The sequence below is a fragment of the Sarcophilus harrisii genome, chromosome 2 (assembly GCF_902635505.1).
Source record: "Sarcophilus harrisii chromosome 2, mSarHar1.11, whole genome shotgun sequence".
Lineage (NCBI taxonomy): Eukaryota > Metazoa > Chordata > Mammalia > Dasyuromorphia > Dasyuridae > Sarcophilus > Sarcophilus harrisii.
The window spans coordinates 619,746,816-619,764,291 of NC_045427.1; the positions used below are offsets into that span (position 1 = coordinate 619,746,816).

General features: G+C 37.3%; 1 protein-coding gene across 10 annotated transcripts in view; it reads right to left on the reverse strand.

The window, feature by feature from the left end:
• The window catches only part of NEO1 (neogenin 1), a 228,917-nt gene that overhangs the window by 135,639 nt on the left and 75,802 nt on the right, over nucleotides 1-17,476 (reverse strand). For all 10 annotated transcript variants that reach the window (XM_031956658.1, XM_031956660.1, XM_031956656.1 and 7 more), the window contains exons 4-5: nucleotides 16,599-16,752; nucleotides 6,082-6,218 (exon numbers count right to left, since the gene is read on the reverse strand). In XM_031956658.1, the coding sequence (XP_031812518.1) occupies nucleotides 6,082-6,218; nucleotides 16,599-16,752 (291 nt within the window). The remainder of the gene's footprint in view (nucleotides 1-6,081; nucleotides 6,219-16,598; nucleotides 16,753-17,476) is intronic.

A 17,476-nucleotide genomic window follows, 5' to 3' on the forward strand; every position in this document is an offset into this window, starting at 1 on the left:
TAAAGACTTTAGTAAACCTGGACTCCCCTCCCCTTTGGCTAGATACCCTGGCTTTCCAGTTTTTCAGCTGCCTAAATATTCGCCTAAATATTCATGAATCAAATAGCAATAAGCAATCCAAAATCACACCTTTTATTTCATTATTACCTATAATTGTGCCCCTTATGACCCAGCATGCTAAAATTCCTCTCTCTGAACAAAATTTTTTCTTCTTCCATCTCTTTTGCTAGCTCAAGCCTGCTTCAAGCCTCCTAAATTTATTTTTCATGCACATTGAAGCCTTCAGTCCTCCATCTCAACATATCACACATAATCTCAGGTTTTACTTTTCCCTTTCATATTTCTGACCATAAAATTAAACCAGGTCACCTATAACCCCTTCCTCTTCTCTTGTTTTTCTTGACTGCTTATCTTTGTCACTGATTAAATGTCCTAATGCATGCGTATATCTATCTGACCATGTCACCTCCTTCTTCAACAAACTCCAGAGACTCTCTAGCTTCTGCAAAATCAAATAAAAACCCAGTGTGGATTTAAAGCCCTTAATAATATGTTCCCTGTCACAGCCACAGCTACACACACCTTTCCAATCTTCTCACACCTGGAACCTTCCTTACCTTATAAACTGTGACCTAATGACACTTCCTCTGACTCTGAGTCCCTCATACTTGAACAATACTCTCTCCTCACTCCATCCCCTGGCTTCTTTCAAGTCCCAGCCCAAAGGCCACTTTCTACTGAACTTCCCTGATCTTCCCAATTCTATCAGCTTCTCTGCTGATTATTTCCCATTTATCCTGTCTGTGGCTTGCTTGTCCACACTCGTGTCTCCTGTTAGATTGTGAGATCCTGCAGAGCAGGGGCTGATTTCTGCGTAGTATGTAGCACAGTGCCCGACACATAGCAAGAAGTTTACTAATTGAAATAAAATCTAAATCAGACATTGTGGGTTTTACAGGCCTTTACCAGAAGCAACAGTGAAGAATATGGGGGTTTTCTGTACTCTCTGTCTCACAGCTCATATAAGAAAGCATTTCCAGGTAGCGTCCCCAGTCTAAACATCTGAACAGATGTTATGTATATAGCAAGTAGGAAAAAAAAACCCCATAAACACAGCATGAAAACTCAACTAAAAGGAGCAGTGGTAACAGGGTCTCCTCCAGCAGACAGGAAAGGGTGGAAATGAAAATGAATGGGTTAGATTTATAAGTTCCTGAATTTTGCAGATGGAAAAAGTGACAGATTGTTTATGTGACAGTATGTGATGACAGTAAAGTTGAACCGGTGAATGGCTCATTTTTAACAAAATTAACATTTTGTTTGAAGAAATGGTAAAGTCATCCATCATCTGTATTTAGGAAAAAGTTGAGTTGGAAAATTAGGGAGAATCCTAATGGTGACAACAGATGGTTACAGTCAGGGAATATTTCAGCTTAAGATCAGTGTAGCAACTCGCTCCACTACCTCAAAATAACTACTGTACAAAGATCTCTGAGGTGCAATGGAAAGAATGCTAGATATAGCCCTGGTCTTGCTCATCGACCTAATAGAAAAAAAGCACTGTATTACATACAAAGCACTGGGGAGAAAAGGTCTCAAATGTTACCAATTCTCTGTACCCACAGCATTCTTTAAAATCTAAATATTGCTATAAGAATATTAAGAGTTAAATCAGAAATTCAGGCCATGAAAAAATCTGGCACTAATTTTTTTCTCCTATGAATTTATAACCACTTGCACAGGGGAGAAATTCTGAGAAGTCCAGTCAAGATCATGAAGAACAGGTTTATATCTCCACAAAAACAAGTCTGTAGTAACCTATGGAACAAATCAGACTTTTTCTTTTGTCCCTCCTTTCCTCCTTTAAGATCTGAAAACTGAAGCAATAGATAACATGCTGTTTCACCAGTAAATCACCCTGTCTAGAGTCCTCTCAGAAGCAAGGAGGTCTCCTGAACCCCACCAGAAGGAGACTTTTCCTGTCCAAAAATCTGCTGCACCATCAGTTCATTCTTAAGAAGGGGACATTTGAACAACGCCTTCTGAGGCAGACTTGGAGGATTGAAGCATGATTCCCATGTCCATCTTGCTACAGACGATATTGTTTGGTAAACATATAAAGACATAAATCTTCTGTGGAAGTTTTCTACTGTTCCCCTACTGTTGGGAGAATAAGCATTTACACAGTACCCTCTATACATCAGGCACTGTAGTGAGCATTTTACAAATATTAACTTAGGTGATCCTCACAACTACCCTGTGAGCAAGGTGCTGGGATTATCCCCATTTGCCACCCAAGGAAACAAAAGAGTGACTCGCCGGGGTCAACCAGCCAGGAAAGGGTCTTAGGCTGGGTACAAACTATGATCTTTCTGACTACAGGCCCAATACTATCTAGTATGCCAACCAGATGCCTCTAATGCTGCAAAATTATTTACCACCTATGATATTTTATTTTATTTTAAAATCCTTTGAACCCATGAAAATCGCCCTCATTCACCTTGCCAGAATGGCCCTAATTTAACTGGTACCAGGAGTAGTGGGCCTTTAACAGGATTAATTTTAAGTTGATGGAAATGAGTCAACATTCCAGTTCTACTTCCTCTTGCCTGGGCTTCTTTCTGTTCCCTCATCAGTAAAATTAAGATCAGATCATCTCTAAGATCCACCCAGCTCCAAACTCAGGACTCCAATTTAGCCAACGGTCTCCTCGATTTTCTATGGCAACTTCACCCTGAAACAAAGACGGTCAGCTTTCCCATTGCTCATGAGCCTAGTGCTCCTGCCTCTGTGACTCATCAGGGGGTGTCAGACCCCTTCCTTTACTAACAGGCTGCAATGAGTCCCTGGAACTGGGTTTTTGTGAAAGGAGGCTACCATGAGCAGGAGGGAAGTCACTTCTGTGAATCCCAAGGGAAGAGATTAATGGGCTCTTTGTAATGAAAGTAGTGGGCATAGTGACATAGTAAAAGAAGCTTCTTTTCTCCAAGTGCCTACAGCAGAAGGAAACCAATAAGATAGGATCCTAGCCAAGGTAAAATTCATTCTCTGTAGGCTCCCAAACTGTGAAGCCTGGGGCGGCCTCTCCTCAGTCCTCCTCCCAAGCCCTGGGCAACTTTTGAGACAGTTCTCAGTAAGTCTAACAAGCATCTACTAAATGCTAACAAGTACCCACCAAACAGGTGCCAGGACCTGGCAGGGGCGGGGGATACAAAGAAAGGCAAAAGCGGGTCCTGGGCTTCAAGGACCTCAGACAACAGAAGTGGGAGGGGAGCACTGACCAAAGGTCCTTGGGGCAGCAGATGAGGAGGAGTGGGGCTCAGGGAGTCCTGGGCCCTCACTGGAAGGCTTTGGAAGAGGTCCTGCCCCAGCCTCCAATCAGAGGGCTCTGAGAAGGCCCAAGATATCCAGGACCTTTGGAGAGGAGCCTGGCCTGCAGCAGCTGACAGACATGGAGACGGCCTTTGGGAGGACCCTGCTCACTCCTCAACCTTTGCTGGACCCTTCTCCAGGTCTTTCAGCTGCAGGTGTCCCACAGGGCTTTTCTGGGTGCTCTACTTCCCCTGTAACACTTCATCTGGTGATCTCTTCAGCTCCCATGGATTTTATAATCATCTCCATGGTTCTCATACCTACCTATTTGATCCTAACTTCTCTGCCGATCTCCAATCTCATCTTTCATTCATCTCAAACTAGATGACTAGTAAACATCTTAAATTCAATATACCCAAACTGAACTCATCATCTTTTCCCTTACCCCCTGCCCTTACCCCCAACTTCTGTAATATATAATGTCTCTTCCGTTAAACTACAAACTTCTACAAGGCAAGGCAACTGCTTTTTACCTCTTTTAGTATCCCCAGTGCTTAGTACAGTGCCTGTCACATTGTAGGTATTTAATAAATGTTTACAGACTGTTTATTGGTGGCTTATTCTTGTAACAAAGAATCTTGAAATGAACTAATCAACTTAGCAATATATCATATTGTCACGACAGAGTTAATTTTCTGTTTCTGAATAGGAATTATACTGCAAATTTCAGTAAATGTATCAAGAAAAAAGGAAAATTCCCATTAAATTCCTCATTCGGTATATTATCTATAATCTATAATAGATGACAGGAAAAACATGCAGTGGGCTAATTCATATCATAATATGTGTATCCCATGACTTGATGATAAAACAATCATTTTGAAATATTTACCAGATGAAGAGTGCACTTGTAACCCTGGCAGTATCTGCCAGCATGGAGCTTCCTGTAGACATAACTTGATAAAAATTAACTATAGCCAGACAACTGTGGCTTAGAAATACTCAATTTTGTTTCCCTTCAGTTGTTTTTATAATCATTCATGCTTTATCTAACAGAAATCCAATGGACAATTCAGTAAGAAGGTAGTTTTAAAAAAAAGTCCATATTTGTTTTCATACCATGCCCTATTATCTATAGACACAAGAAAACCGCCTACATCTGTAAGAAAATGTTCAAAGGAAGCATTCTAAATAAGTAGTAACTAGAAATTGTACATTTTAAATAGAAAATTTTGATATTGGAGATTTCCAGCTCTAAATCTAGGATTCTATGATCTATTTTCACTCACTTTTAGTTTAAATGAAAGTTATTACACAACCAACTACAGAGATATGTCCAGAGACCTCTTTAATATGTCCCTTCAAAAATGTCCTAGTTTTGTGACTCTCAAGAAGTTTAGCCCCCAAAAGGAGGCAAAATATGGGGTGATATCTAGTGAACATGATTGGATTGATTAAGAAGGGGAGAAACATGGATATATTTATAGATTGTAGAAAAGCAGCTAATAGACATAATTGAGAAAGGTGATAAGGGGTTAAATCATGGTGCTGGGGCAATCTGCTAAAGAAAGCAAAATGAAATAATATTACTTGTGCATGTGGGGGAAAAGTGGTGGAGGCTTGGCAAGAAGAAGGGACAAGTGAAGAAGATGATAGCAGAAAAAAGCACTTGAATGATGTGAGATCAAAAAGAGTGAAGATGAAGGAGTTCTCAGAGAATGGTCTCAATTTTTCAGTGAAATATGAGAGGATAAGAAGTAGGGAAACCCTGGAAGGCTAACTAAGGATGAGAAGATTTGGAAAAGATCCTCTAATGAATGAGATAATAGGTTAATGAGGAAAGTGTAAAAGAACTGTAGCAATGAGGGCCCAGTTGAGGTGGATATTCGCTTTCCTGGTATATTGTGAAGCCATCCACACCTTCTCTGGTGAGAACCTTGTCCATTTTCTCCTAAGAAGCATCTAGATAATACAGTCACTCAGTTTCTTCTTGTTAATTCTAGCTCTCCAAGATCTCTCAAATGTGTCCCCTTCTCTCTACTCAGACAGCCCTCATGTCCTAGTGCTCAGCATCCTCCTCTACTGCTTGCAATATTACAACAATGTCTCTGTGTCTCATCTCCCCGCCCTGATCTGTCTTCCACAAAGTTGCCAGACTGATATTCCTATTGTTACTTTCTTGCCCTAAAGATAAAATAAAACTCTCGTATTTGACACTTAAAACCTTCACAATTTGCCTCCAACCCATCCTTGCAGACTGATTTGGTATTGAACTCCCACTTTATTCCAAGCAAATAGACCTGCCTGCTACTTCTTCCATGTACTTGACATCTGACTCCTAATCTAGAACTTCACATTGGCATTCCCCCTTGTAGACATTTTTCTCATCTCTGCCTCTTAAAATTCCCAGCTTTATTCAAACCTCAGCTCTAATACTAACTTCACTAATAGATTTTTGTTGACTTCCCCATGTATTAGTGTCTGGAGATCCTCAAAATTATTTTGTATGTTTTAAATGGACTTATAATTTACATGGTATTTCCTGAAACAACAAGGGCAGGTAATGTTTCACAATACCTGGTGTATAGGAGGAATTTAATAAATACTTGTTGAATGATTAGGTCAGTAGAAAATTAATTATAACACTACCTGAAAGTCTGACTTTATCTAAAATAGCATGTATGGCTCATTGCTACTTCTCTTTTAAGTGACATTAAAAAAAGATAGTCAGTAGATTATTTTTGTTTTATAAAACAAATATGCCTGTACCTTGAACTGTGAGGTCTGCTTGAGCCTCAATTGTCTCATTCCCATTATCAGCAATGCAGGCATAGGTCCCAGCATCTTCCTCTGTGAGGTCACTGACTTCCAAGTTACTTCCTGCCAGCAGCATCAACCTTTCAGAGCTAGACAAAACAGAACGTATCAATGGCACTGATTATTGGTTAACAAATTATCCTCCCAAGAGACTAAAATCTGAAACATTCTCTAAATAGGAAAAACTGGCCAAAGAATTACGCTTCCTGGTGTCATTGCCATCAGGAAGTGGTAAGATGACCAGACTGAGAATCCTAACACCTGGGCAGGAGAGGCTACATTTCACACAGCCTCAGTGCCCTGGACACCTCCTTGCCATTTCTTGAATGAGATGGTGTTTAAGTGCTGTCAAACAGAGTGCAAATGCTGTGAGTTTATTTTTATGTGATTTGAGCCTTGCACAAAGATCAAACATTCAGATGTTATAATGGAGTTAGCATTCATATAGCTCTCTAAGACTGGGAAAATTCTGCTAGCCATATCCTCCCCCATGCACAGATGATGGAGCTGAGGCTGGGCAGCTAAGTGATGTGGTGGAGAGAAGGCAGGGTCTGGAGTCGGAAACACTCATCTTCCCAAGTTTAAATCTGCCCTCAGAGACATACTAGCAGTGGGATCTTAGACAAGTCATTTTACCCAGTTTGCCTCAGTTTTCTTACCTGTAAAATGAGCTGGAGAAGGAAATGACAATTCCTCTGCTATGAAAACCCCAAATGAGGTAACAAAGAGTTGGATACCACTGTAAAATGACTGAACAACAATAAAAACTACAACTAAGAGAAACTGCCCTGCAGTCTATTTACTATAATCACAAAGCTGCCTCCATTCAAAGGTTATTAAAGAAATTGATAATTATCACTTTATTACCAAAATGGGCACTTTTGTTGTAAATCGCGTCAGGCCTTTTAAAAATTTCTAAAACGTAAGAGGTTATAAGTAGTTTCCCACGACCAATCACTCTCCTGGACATTGACACTGCATTCACATGTGAGTACTCTGACAATAATCACTTGGAATAAAAGCTTAGTAGATTAGTAGATAAGGGGTTTGGATGAAATATATAAGCTCCTGGCCAAAGGATGTCATTCTCTCTCTCTCTTTTTTTAATAGCCTTTTATTTACAGGTTATATGCATGGGTAACTTTACAGCATTGACAATTGCCAAACCTCTTGTTCCAATTTTTCCCCTCTTTCCCCCCCACCCTCTCCCTTAGATGGCAGGATGACCAGTAGATATTAAATATATTAAAATATAAATTAGATACACAATAAGTATACATGACCAAACCATGTATTTTGCTGTACAAAAAGATTCAGACTCTGAAATATTGTACAGTTAGCCTGCGAAGGAAATCAAAAATGCAGGTGGGCAAAAATATAGGGATTGTGAATTCAATGTAATGGTTTTTAGTTGTCTCCCAGAGTTCTTTCACTGGGCGTAGCTAGTTCAGTTCATTACTGATCCATTGGAAATGATTTGGTTGATCTCATTGCTGAGGATGGCCAAGTCCATCAGAATTGGTCATCATATAGTATTGTTGTTGAAGTATATAATGATCTCTTGGCCCTGCTTGTTTCACTCAGCATCAGTTCATGTTAAGTCTCTCCAGGCCTTTCTGAAATCATCCTGTTGGTCATTTCTTACAGAACAATAATATTCCATAATATTCATATACCACAATTTATTCAGCCATTCTCCAACTGATGGGCATTCACTCAGTTTCCAGTTTCTGGCCACTACAAAGAGGGCTGCCACAAACATTCGTGCACATACAGGTCCCTTTCCCTTCTTTATGATCTCTTTGGGATACAAGCCCAGTAGTATCACTGCTGGATCAAAGGGTATGCACAGTTTGATAACTTTTTGAGCATAATTCCAAATTGCTCTCCAGAATGGTTGGATGTATTCACAATTCCACCAACAATGTGTTAGTGTCCCTGTTTTCCCACACCCCTTCCAACATTTCACATTATCTTTCCCCGTCATTCTAGCCAGTCTGACAGGTGTGTAGTGGTATCTCAGAGTTGTCTTAATTTGCATTTCTCTGATTAATAATGACTTGGAGCATCTTTTCATATGACTAGAAATAGTTTCAATTTCTTCGTCTGAGAATTGTCTGATCATATCCTTTGACCATTTATCAATTGGAGAATGGCTTGATTTTTTATAAATTAGAGTCAATTCTTTATATATTTTGGAAACGAGGCCTTTATCAGAACCTTTGATTGTAAAAATATTTTCCCAGTTTATTGCTTCCCTTCTAATCTTGTCTGCATTAGTTTTGTTTGTACAAAAACTTTTCAGTTTGGTATAGTTGAAATTTTCTATTTTGTGGTCAGTAATGATCTCTAGTTCTGCTTTGGTCATAAATTCCTTCCTCTTCTACAGGTCTGAGGGGTAAATTATCCTGTGTTCCTCTAATTTATTTATAATCTCATTCTTTATGCCTAGGTCATGAGCCCATTTTGACCTTATCTTGCTGTACGGTGTTAAGGGTGGATCAGTGCCTAGTTTCTGCCATATTAGTTTCCAATTTCCCCAGCAATTTTTGTCAAACAGTAAGTTCTTATCCCAAAAGCTGGGGTCTTTGGGTTTGTCAAACACTAGGTTGCTATAGTTGTTGACTGTTTTGTCCCTTGAACCTAACCTATTCCACTGATCAACTAATCTATTCCTTAGGCAGTCTCAAAAGGAAGACTGAGAGTTAGGGGAGTCTAAGAGTTGAAAATACTGGTTTGGCATTTGTCTGACATTAACTACCTCCAATATAGCTAGCAAACTCTAATTGGTTATTTTACATATCACTCACTGTCTCAATCACTAGCTATCCGTAACTCCTATCTCTTTTTGTTATCTCCTCCCATTCAACTCTTAATTTTGCCTATCCTTTCACTAAATTCTTTCCAATGTCAGATTCACACTGAACAAACTTCTTTTCATTCTAAAGCTTTTTCTTGGATGATAATCTCATCTATTTCCTCCCCATGAGCTCTGACTCACCAACAAGATAATACTTTGTCCCTGACAATCCTCTTTATCAATGGCTATACTTTCTCTTTAACTTACCAGTTTTTCCCATTGTCTCAAATCAGCAATCTCTTCCGAAATTCACACTAATAAAGCTTTTAACCAGTCTTCAGGCTACCTCCTTTCTCAAAGTGTTCAGTTTCTGGCTCAAAATCTTTCTCTCCCATCCAATTCCAGTGCTTGTGCTAATGGACTTCAGCATTAATGTTAATGTGTCTTTAAATTACCCTAACCTCCCAGTTCCTTCATATCTTCAAGACCATGATTTCTTCTCTTACTATATCATGCACTGACATGGGCACGGGTACAACCTCACCTCTGCTTTTTGTTTCCTTAATAAAAACTCGAAATGGTTGTCTATCTGATCATAATCTATCATTCCGATTTTCCCCATATCTTACCCTTTCTAAATCTACTCTTTCTATTCTGCTGCCTCCAATTCCATAATTCAGCAGTACTTTCTCAGGATTATTATTCCTGCTTTCTGAATTCACTTTTTTTTTCTTCCCAATGTTGACCCCTAAATGAACTGGTTCATTTCCATATTCTCCTTTAGTCTTGGACCTTTTTACCTCTTTGTCCCATCACAATCATTTCTTGCCAAATTCCAAACACAGATTATTCTCACTATCTGTCTCCTCTGCTACTACTTAAGTACTACTAAATGGAGCTGGGGAAAAATACAACTCAGAACATTGAGACTGCTACAAATTTATCTAAATGCGACTGGGTCTTCATTACAGAAAGACAATCTCACAACTGTGGGACATCATTCCTTACTATTTTAAAAAAATTTATTAAAGCTTTTTAATTTTCAAAACATATGTATGGATAATTTTTCAATATTAACGTTTACAAAACCTGGTGTTCCAATTCCCCCCCCTTCCCACCCCTCTCTTAGATGGCAAATAATCCAATATATGTTAAACATGTTAAAAATATACATTAAATCCAATATGTACAAACATATTTACACAATTATCCTGCTGCATAAAAAAATCAAATCAAAAAGAAAAAAATGAGAAAGAAAATAAAATGCAAGCAAACAAAAAGAGTGAAAATGCTATGTCGTGATCCACATTCAGCTCCCACAGTCCTCTCTGAGTGTATTTGGCTCTCTTCATCACATGAACATTGGAACTGGCCTGAATCATCTCATTATTGGAAAAAGTCACATCTATCAGAATTGATCATCGTATAATCTTGTTGCCATGTATAATGATCCTCTGGTTCTGCTCATTTTACTTAGCATCAATTCATGTAAGTCTCTCCAGGCCACTCTAAAATCATCCTACTGATAGTTTCTTATAGAAATAATATTCCATAATATATATAGCATAACTTATTCAGCCATTCTCCAACTGATGGGCATCCACTCAGTTTCTAGTTTCTTGCCACTACGAAAAGGGGTGTCATAAATGTGGGTCCCTTTCCCTCCTTTAAGATCTCCTTGGGATATAATCACAGTAGAAACACTGTTGGATCAAAGGATATGTGCACAGTTCAAGAGCCCTTTGGGCATAATTCCAAATTGCTCTCCAGAATGATTGGATCAGTTCACAACTCCACTGACAATGTATTTGTGTCCCAGTTTTCCCACATTACTTCCAACATTCATTGTTTTCTTTTCCTGTCATCTTAACCAATCTGAGAGGTGTGTAGTGGTATTTCAGAGTTTTCTTAATTTGCATTTCTCTGATCAATAGTGATTTAGAGCACCTTTTCATATGACTAGAAATGAATTTAGTTTTTTGATATGAAAATTATCTGTTCATATCCTTTGACCATTTATCAACTGGAGAATGGCTTTAATTCTTATAAATTTGAGCCAATTCTCTCCATTTTTTAGAAATGAGGCCTTTATCAGAACCTTTGAGTGCAAAAATGTTTTCCCAGGTTATTGCTTCCCTTCTAATCTTGCATGCATTAGTTTTGTTTGTATAAAAACTTTTTAACTTAATATAATCAAAATTATCTATTTTCTGTTCAATAATGATTTTCAGTTCTTCTTTGGCCACAAATTTCTTCCTTCTCCACAGATTTGAGAGGTAAATTATCCTTTGTTCTTCTAATTTGCTTATAATATCACTCTTTATGTCTAAATCATGAACCCATTTTGACATTATCTTGATATAGGGTGTTAGGTGTGGATCAATGCCCAGTTTCTGCCATACTAGTTTCCAATTTTCCCAACAGTTTTTGTCAAACAGTAACTTTTTATCCCAACAACTGGGTTCCTTTGGGGTTGTCAAACACTAGATTACTATAGTCACTGACTATTTTGTCCTGTGAATCTAATCTATTCCATTGATCAACTACTCTATTTCTTAGCCAGTACCAAATGGTTTTGATGATTGCTGCTTTGTGATTTTAGGACTGGCACATCCAGGCCACCTTCACTGGCATTCTTTTTTATTAATTTCCTTGAAATTTTTGACTTTTTGTTCTTCCAGATGAACTGTTATTATTTTTTCTAGATCTGTAAAATAATTTTTTGGGAGTTTGATTGGTATGTACTGAATAAGTAGATTAATTTATTACAATCATTTGGCCTACCCATGAGCACTTGATATTTTTCCAAGTGATTAGATCTGACCTTATTTGTCTGGAAAGTGTTTTGTAGTTGTGTTCATATAGTTCCTGACTTTGCCTTGGCAGGAAGACTCCCAAATATTTTATATTATCAACAGTTATTTTAAATGGAATTTCTCTTTGTATCTCTTGCTGTTGGACTTTGTGGGTAATATATAAAAATACTGATGATTTATGTAGATTTATTTTGTATCCTGCAACTTTGATAAAGTCATGAATTGTTTCTATTAGTTTTTTAGTTGATTCTCTAGGGTTCTCTAATTATACTATCATATGCAAAGAGTGATAATTTGGGTTCCTCATGACCTCCTCCAATTCCTTTAACCTCTTTTTCTTCCCTTATTGCCAAAGCTAACATTTCTAATACAATATTGAATAGTAATGGTGATAGTGGGAAACCTTGTTTCACTCATGATTTCACTGGGAATGGTTCTAATTTTTCCCCATTACATATGATGCTTACTGAAGGTTTTAAATAGATGTTCCTGATCATTTTAAGGAAAACTCCATTTATTTCTACACTCTCTAGTGTTTTCAATAAGAATGGGTGTTAGATGTTATCAAATGCTTTTTTGCAACTATTAAGATAATCATATGGTATCAGATTCAAATTTCCTTAAGTTCCTTTAAGTGAAAGTGACATCTGGTTGGATGAACTGCTGGAAGAGCCTTGCTATAGGATGAAACAATAAATGTTGGGAAATGAAGCTTAATTAATGGATGAAGCATACAATAATAATAATGGTCTGTTTAAACAAACACTTCTAGGGATGGGAAATTCAATATCTAAAAGAACAACCCGTTTCATTTCTGAACAGCCCCAATTGCTAAACATTTCTCATCAAAATGTGCCTCCTTTTGACTTATTTTTTATATTTATTTTTATTCTCTATCACAATAACATATAAATAAATAGACAAACAAATAAATAAAATCTAATTCTGGATTTGGTATTAGTGTTTTAAAACTGATAAAAAGTGATTCAAAACTGGTCTCTTTTTCTCCAACTATTCCTAACATGGCTTTGGTTTCAAATTCTTCACAGCGTAAGAAAATATGGTCCTTCACTAAAAATCAGTATATGTATACATAAAATTATTTATAGCTATGTTTATGTAACATTTAAATTATGCTTATTATGTAATGCATAATTATATGATATATTATAATATTAGCCACACATTGCTCCATTCTATGGTACAACTTCAAGATAAAATGAAGAAATCCTCTAGAATGGTAGATGGTTGCCAAGTAGAGAACAAATGGTAAGACATGGATTAGAGCAACACAGAATTGGGCAGGTATGGATAGCTTACAATCTACCCCATCAGAAAGAATACCTGAAGCAATGAGATTGCAGACATGTTTGAAGAATATTGATATAGCACACAGAGGCCTAAAGATTGTAGTGCCAAATGTTTATAGATTTTTAAATGTTTTCAATCCAAATTCTAAACGCTTTTTATCACTACATGATTTATTCTCTAAGGAAAAATGTAACTCTCTACTCTTCATTAACTGTTGTTTATGTTCTTCATCTAAATATTTTCCAATGTTTAATTTTAATTTACTGTCAGGTTGGTACTTATATGAACTGATACAAAGTGAAGTGAGCAGAACTAGGAGAATATTATACATCAGACACAATGCTAAAACAATGACCAAGTGGGAAAATTTTCAACTATTATTATCAAGACAACGAATGATTCAAGACAATTCCAAAGGATCCAGGATGAAAATTCTATCCCTCCTCCAAAGAGAAAAGTGATGAATACTAAGTACAGATAGAAGCATACTTTCCTTTTTTCTCTTTGATATGTTTGGGTATGTTTTCTTTTGCAACATAGTTAACATGTAAATTGTTTTGTATGACTTCACATGTATAATCTATATCATATTCCTTGTCTTCTCAATGAGCAGGGAAGGGAGGGAAGGAAAGAATTCGGAATTTAACATTTAAAAAAATTAATGTTTAAAAACATTTCACAAGTAATTGGGAAGTATTTACTGAAATAAAACTATATTTAAAAAACAAAATTCCATCTTCTAAACAATTGCAATATTAGCATCTTTTAGATCACATCCCTCTTCCTTTTTCTCATTTTTCTGTTATGCCTGACTCTAAGGACTATCAATTTCTAAGGGAAGTAGTGAGTCACAAAGCAGCCAATAGTCAATAACTGTTTTCAAGTGCCAAGCATTGTTCTGGGTGAGGACAGAAGAAAACAAAACAAAACAAACGGAGGTAAGGACAGAAGCCTTACCTTGGCAACCATTTCCCTGTGCTTTTTTTGATTTTGACCACACTACTACCTCTCCCACCTAGGAAATTTTTTTTGTCAATAATAGAATCTTCTCTCTAGACCACACACTTCCACTTTCTGATTGATGGCTGCCCACAAAGCCCCAATTTCCCTTTTCCTGAAGCAGGATAGTGTCCATAGAAGCATTTCTGTGCACTAAATTCCTGAAGATAAGATACAATTGAAGGTCCCTATTTCCCATTAAAAAGTATGTCTCTCAAATGCTAATTAAGACAACTCTGAGGTACCACTACACACCTCTCAGATTGTCTAAAATGACGGGAAAAGGTAATGATGAATGTTGGAGGGGATGTGGGAAAAGTGGGACACTGATATATTGTTGGTGGAAATTTGAAATGATCCAAGCATTCTGGAGAATAATTTAGAACTATGCCCAAAGGCCTATAAAACATGCAAACCCTTTGATCCAGCAGTGTTTCTACTGGGCTTATATTGCAAGAGATCTTAGAAGGAGGGAAAGGGACCCACATGTGCAAAAATGTTTGTGGCAGCCCTTTTGTAGTATAAGAAACTGGAAACGAGTGGATGCCTATTAGTTGGAGAATGGCTCAATATGTTATGATCTATCAATGTTATGGAATATTATTATTCTGTAAGAAGTGATCAGGAAGGGAGGCCTGGAGAGACCTACATGAACTGATGCTAAGTGAAATGAGCAGAACCAGGAGATCATTACACATGGCAACAACAAGACTGTATGATGATCAATTCTGACAGATGTGGCTCTTTTCAACAATGAGATCATTCAGGTCAGTTCCAATGATCTTGTGATGAAGAAAGCCATTTGCACCCAGAGAAAGGACTGTGGAAGCTCAGTGTGGATCACAACATAGTATTCTCACTCTTTTGTTGTTGTTTGCTTGAATTTTATTTTCTTTCTAATTTTTCTTCCTTTTTGATCAGATTTTTCTTGTGCAGCAAGATAACTGTATAAATATGTATGCATACATTGGGTTTAACATATTGGATTACTTGCCGTCTAGGGGAAAGAGCGTGGAGAAGGGGGGAGGGGGGATTGGAACATAAGGTTTGCAATGATCAATGTTGAAAAATTATCCTTGCATATGTTTTGAAAATAAAAAGTTTCAATTGAAAAAAGTAGTACATCTCTCACCATAAGAATATTCTTCAGTAACCATCACCAAGTCAAGAACTAAAAAGTTCTCCCTTTTTATATCCCTCTTTGCTTAAATTATCTTGCAGCTCCTCTATTTATTGAAAGATGAGAGAGCTATTTCTTTTCAATCTTACACCAACTTGACACAACCTATCTATTTCCTACCTGTTCCCTGACATTTGTCCTGCCCCTTGGAAACAATCCCATTTCCCTATTCTCAGGATTTCTGGTTTTCTTTATTATTTCTTGCACTATGGTGTTCTGGTTTTTTGATTTATTTTGTTTTTCAGGAAGGCCAATAATCCTTAAATTGTCTGAACTTATGCTGCCCTTGAGACTAATGTGCTTTACTTGTATAAACATCATGTGCTTTTAGTTCCTCTTCTCCTACAGTGTCCTTCACTTACATTTACTTTTATTCTCAATTTGTCTGTTCTCTCATTTGCTTCTTTGGAAAAACTCACAAACGTGGATTTAAGTTTTTCTCTCCTGCGACCCTCACAGGCTCACCACCCAAATACCAGCACAGATCCCCTCTTCCCCCAGACTTCGCTAAACCCTGCTGACTCTTATATCAGAACCTTTCTCTCCTCTGATACCTATTGTGCTCTAGAGCGGGCCTTCATCACTTCATACCTGCACTATACCAAAAGTCCCAGGTTGGTCTCCCTGCCACAAGTCTCTCCCCACTCCAGTCCGTGCTCTGTTCAGCTACCAACCTAATATTCCCGAATAAGGACTGACCATATCACTCACACACCCCACCCTGAATCAATAAACTGTAGTGGCTATTTTCTAGGGCATATGCAAATGCTACAATTGGAGAGTTTAGGGAGGGGAAATTTCTGGTTCTATGTGAAGTCTGAGAGGAAAAGGGTCAATACTGATCAAGGAGTTTTCATGTAGAAAGTTGTTTGTGAGTTAGGATTTAAAGCATGTGTTCTTAACCCTGAATCCCTGAACTTTGAATATACATATAAATAGAAAACTGTATGTCAATATAATTGGCTTCCTATGTAATCTAATGTATTATTTTATGCATTAAGTATTCTGAAAAGGGGTCCATAGGTTTCTCTAGAGCATCAGAGTGTCCATGTAAAAAAGGTAAAGCATCTATGCTTTAAAGGAGGCTAACAATTTAAGAAGAGGAAGGACAGAGCAGTTTGGTCAAAATTCTGTAAGAAGGTGGGTTGGTGAATGGATTCTAAGGCAGGATGGATATTAATGCAAGATGATTAAAGTCATTTCTTCACATTTTAAAAGTCCTTCTCCCTTACCTTACAATTCTTATCAGACATAGCAAACACAAAGATTTTTAAAATGCTGTATAACAGAAATCTGTAATGAGATCAAAGGGAATCTTAGTCTTAATTTAGTTGTAGAAAGGTTTAAACCAGCTACTGTTTACCTTTCTGGATTAAGGATCTCGTCATTTTTTGTCCATCTGATGACAGGTGTAGGAACTCCTGATGCAACACATGGCAAGATTGCACTTTGCCCAATAACTTTGATTAGTGGAGAAGGCTGGCTCAAAAACACCAAACTGGAAGGAATCTCAGGATCTAAAAGTTTCCAAAATAATGGGACAATGGTTAACAATGAACAATTTAAGCCATTTCCTTAACATCCAATTACTGAATTCCATTCATATCTTTAAATTATAATATTATCACATCAAGCAGCAAGAGTGTGTATATGAAAATCTATTTCAACAAATTAATTCAAAAATATTGTCCACAATATGAAAAACACTGTATGAGTCACAGAAACATAAAGATGTAACTTTAACACACAGCCCTGTTCTTCAAGAAACAATTTAATGGGAAAGATGTGCACAAAACTAAAACACTAGCTTGGGAGTGCTAAATGGCAATAATCAAAGTGTCAAAGGAAGTACAAGAAAGGATAACTTGGGGCTAAGGTGACTTAGTAAGGCATTCCAAGCAACAATGTAAGTGGAGGGGCATGGTAGAAGGTTTAGGGGAGAGAAAGAGACGTGGACAGAGATCAAGAGAAAGTTATATCAAAAGTTTCACAGTAGCTGCTGGTAGAAGGTCAGAAGAACGTTACTAAATTCAGATAGCCAATCAAAGCACCAATTTGTGCAGAAGACAAAACTATATTATTGGCATGTTCTATACTTCTGCTAGTGAATCATGGGAGATCCTTCACTAACACCCATATTGTGAATAAAATATAAATTTTTATTTAGTTTTTTAATCACATTTTTAATATATTATGAAATAACTCATGAATTTTTATTTTCATTCAACTATTATCAACCAT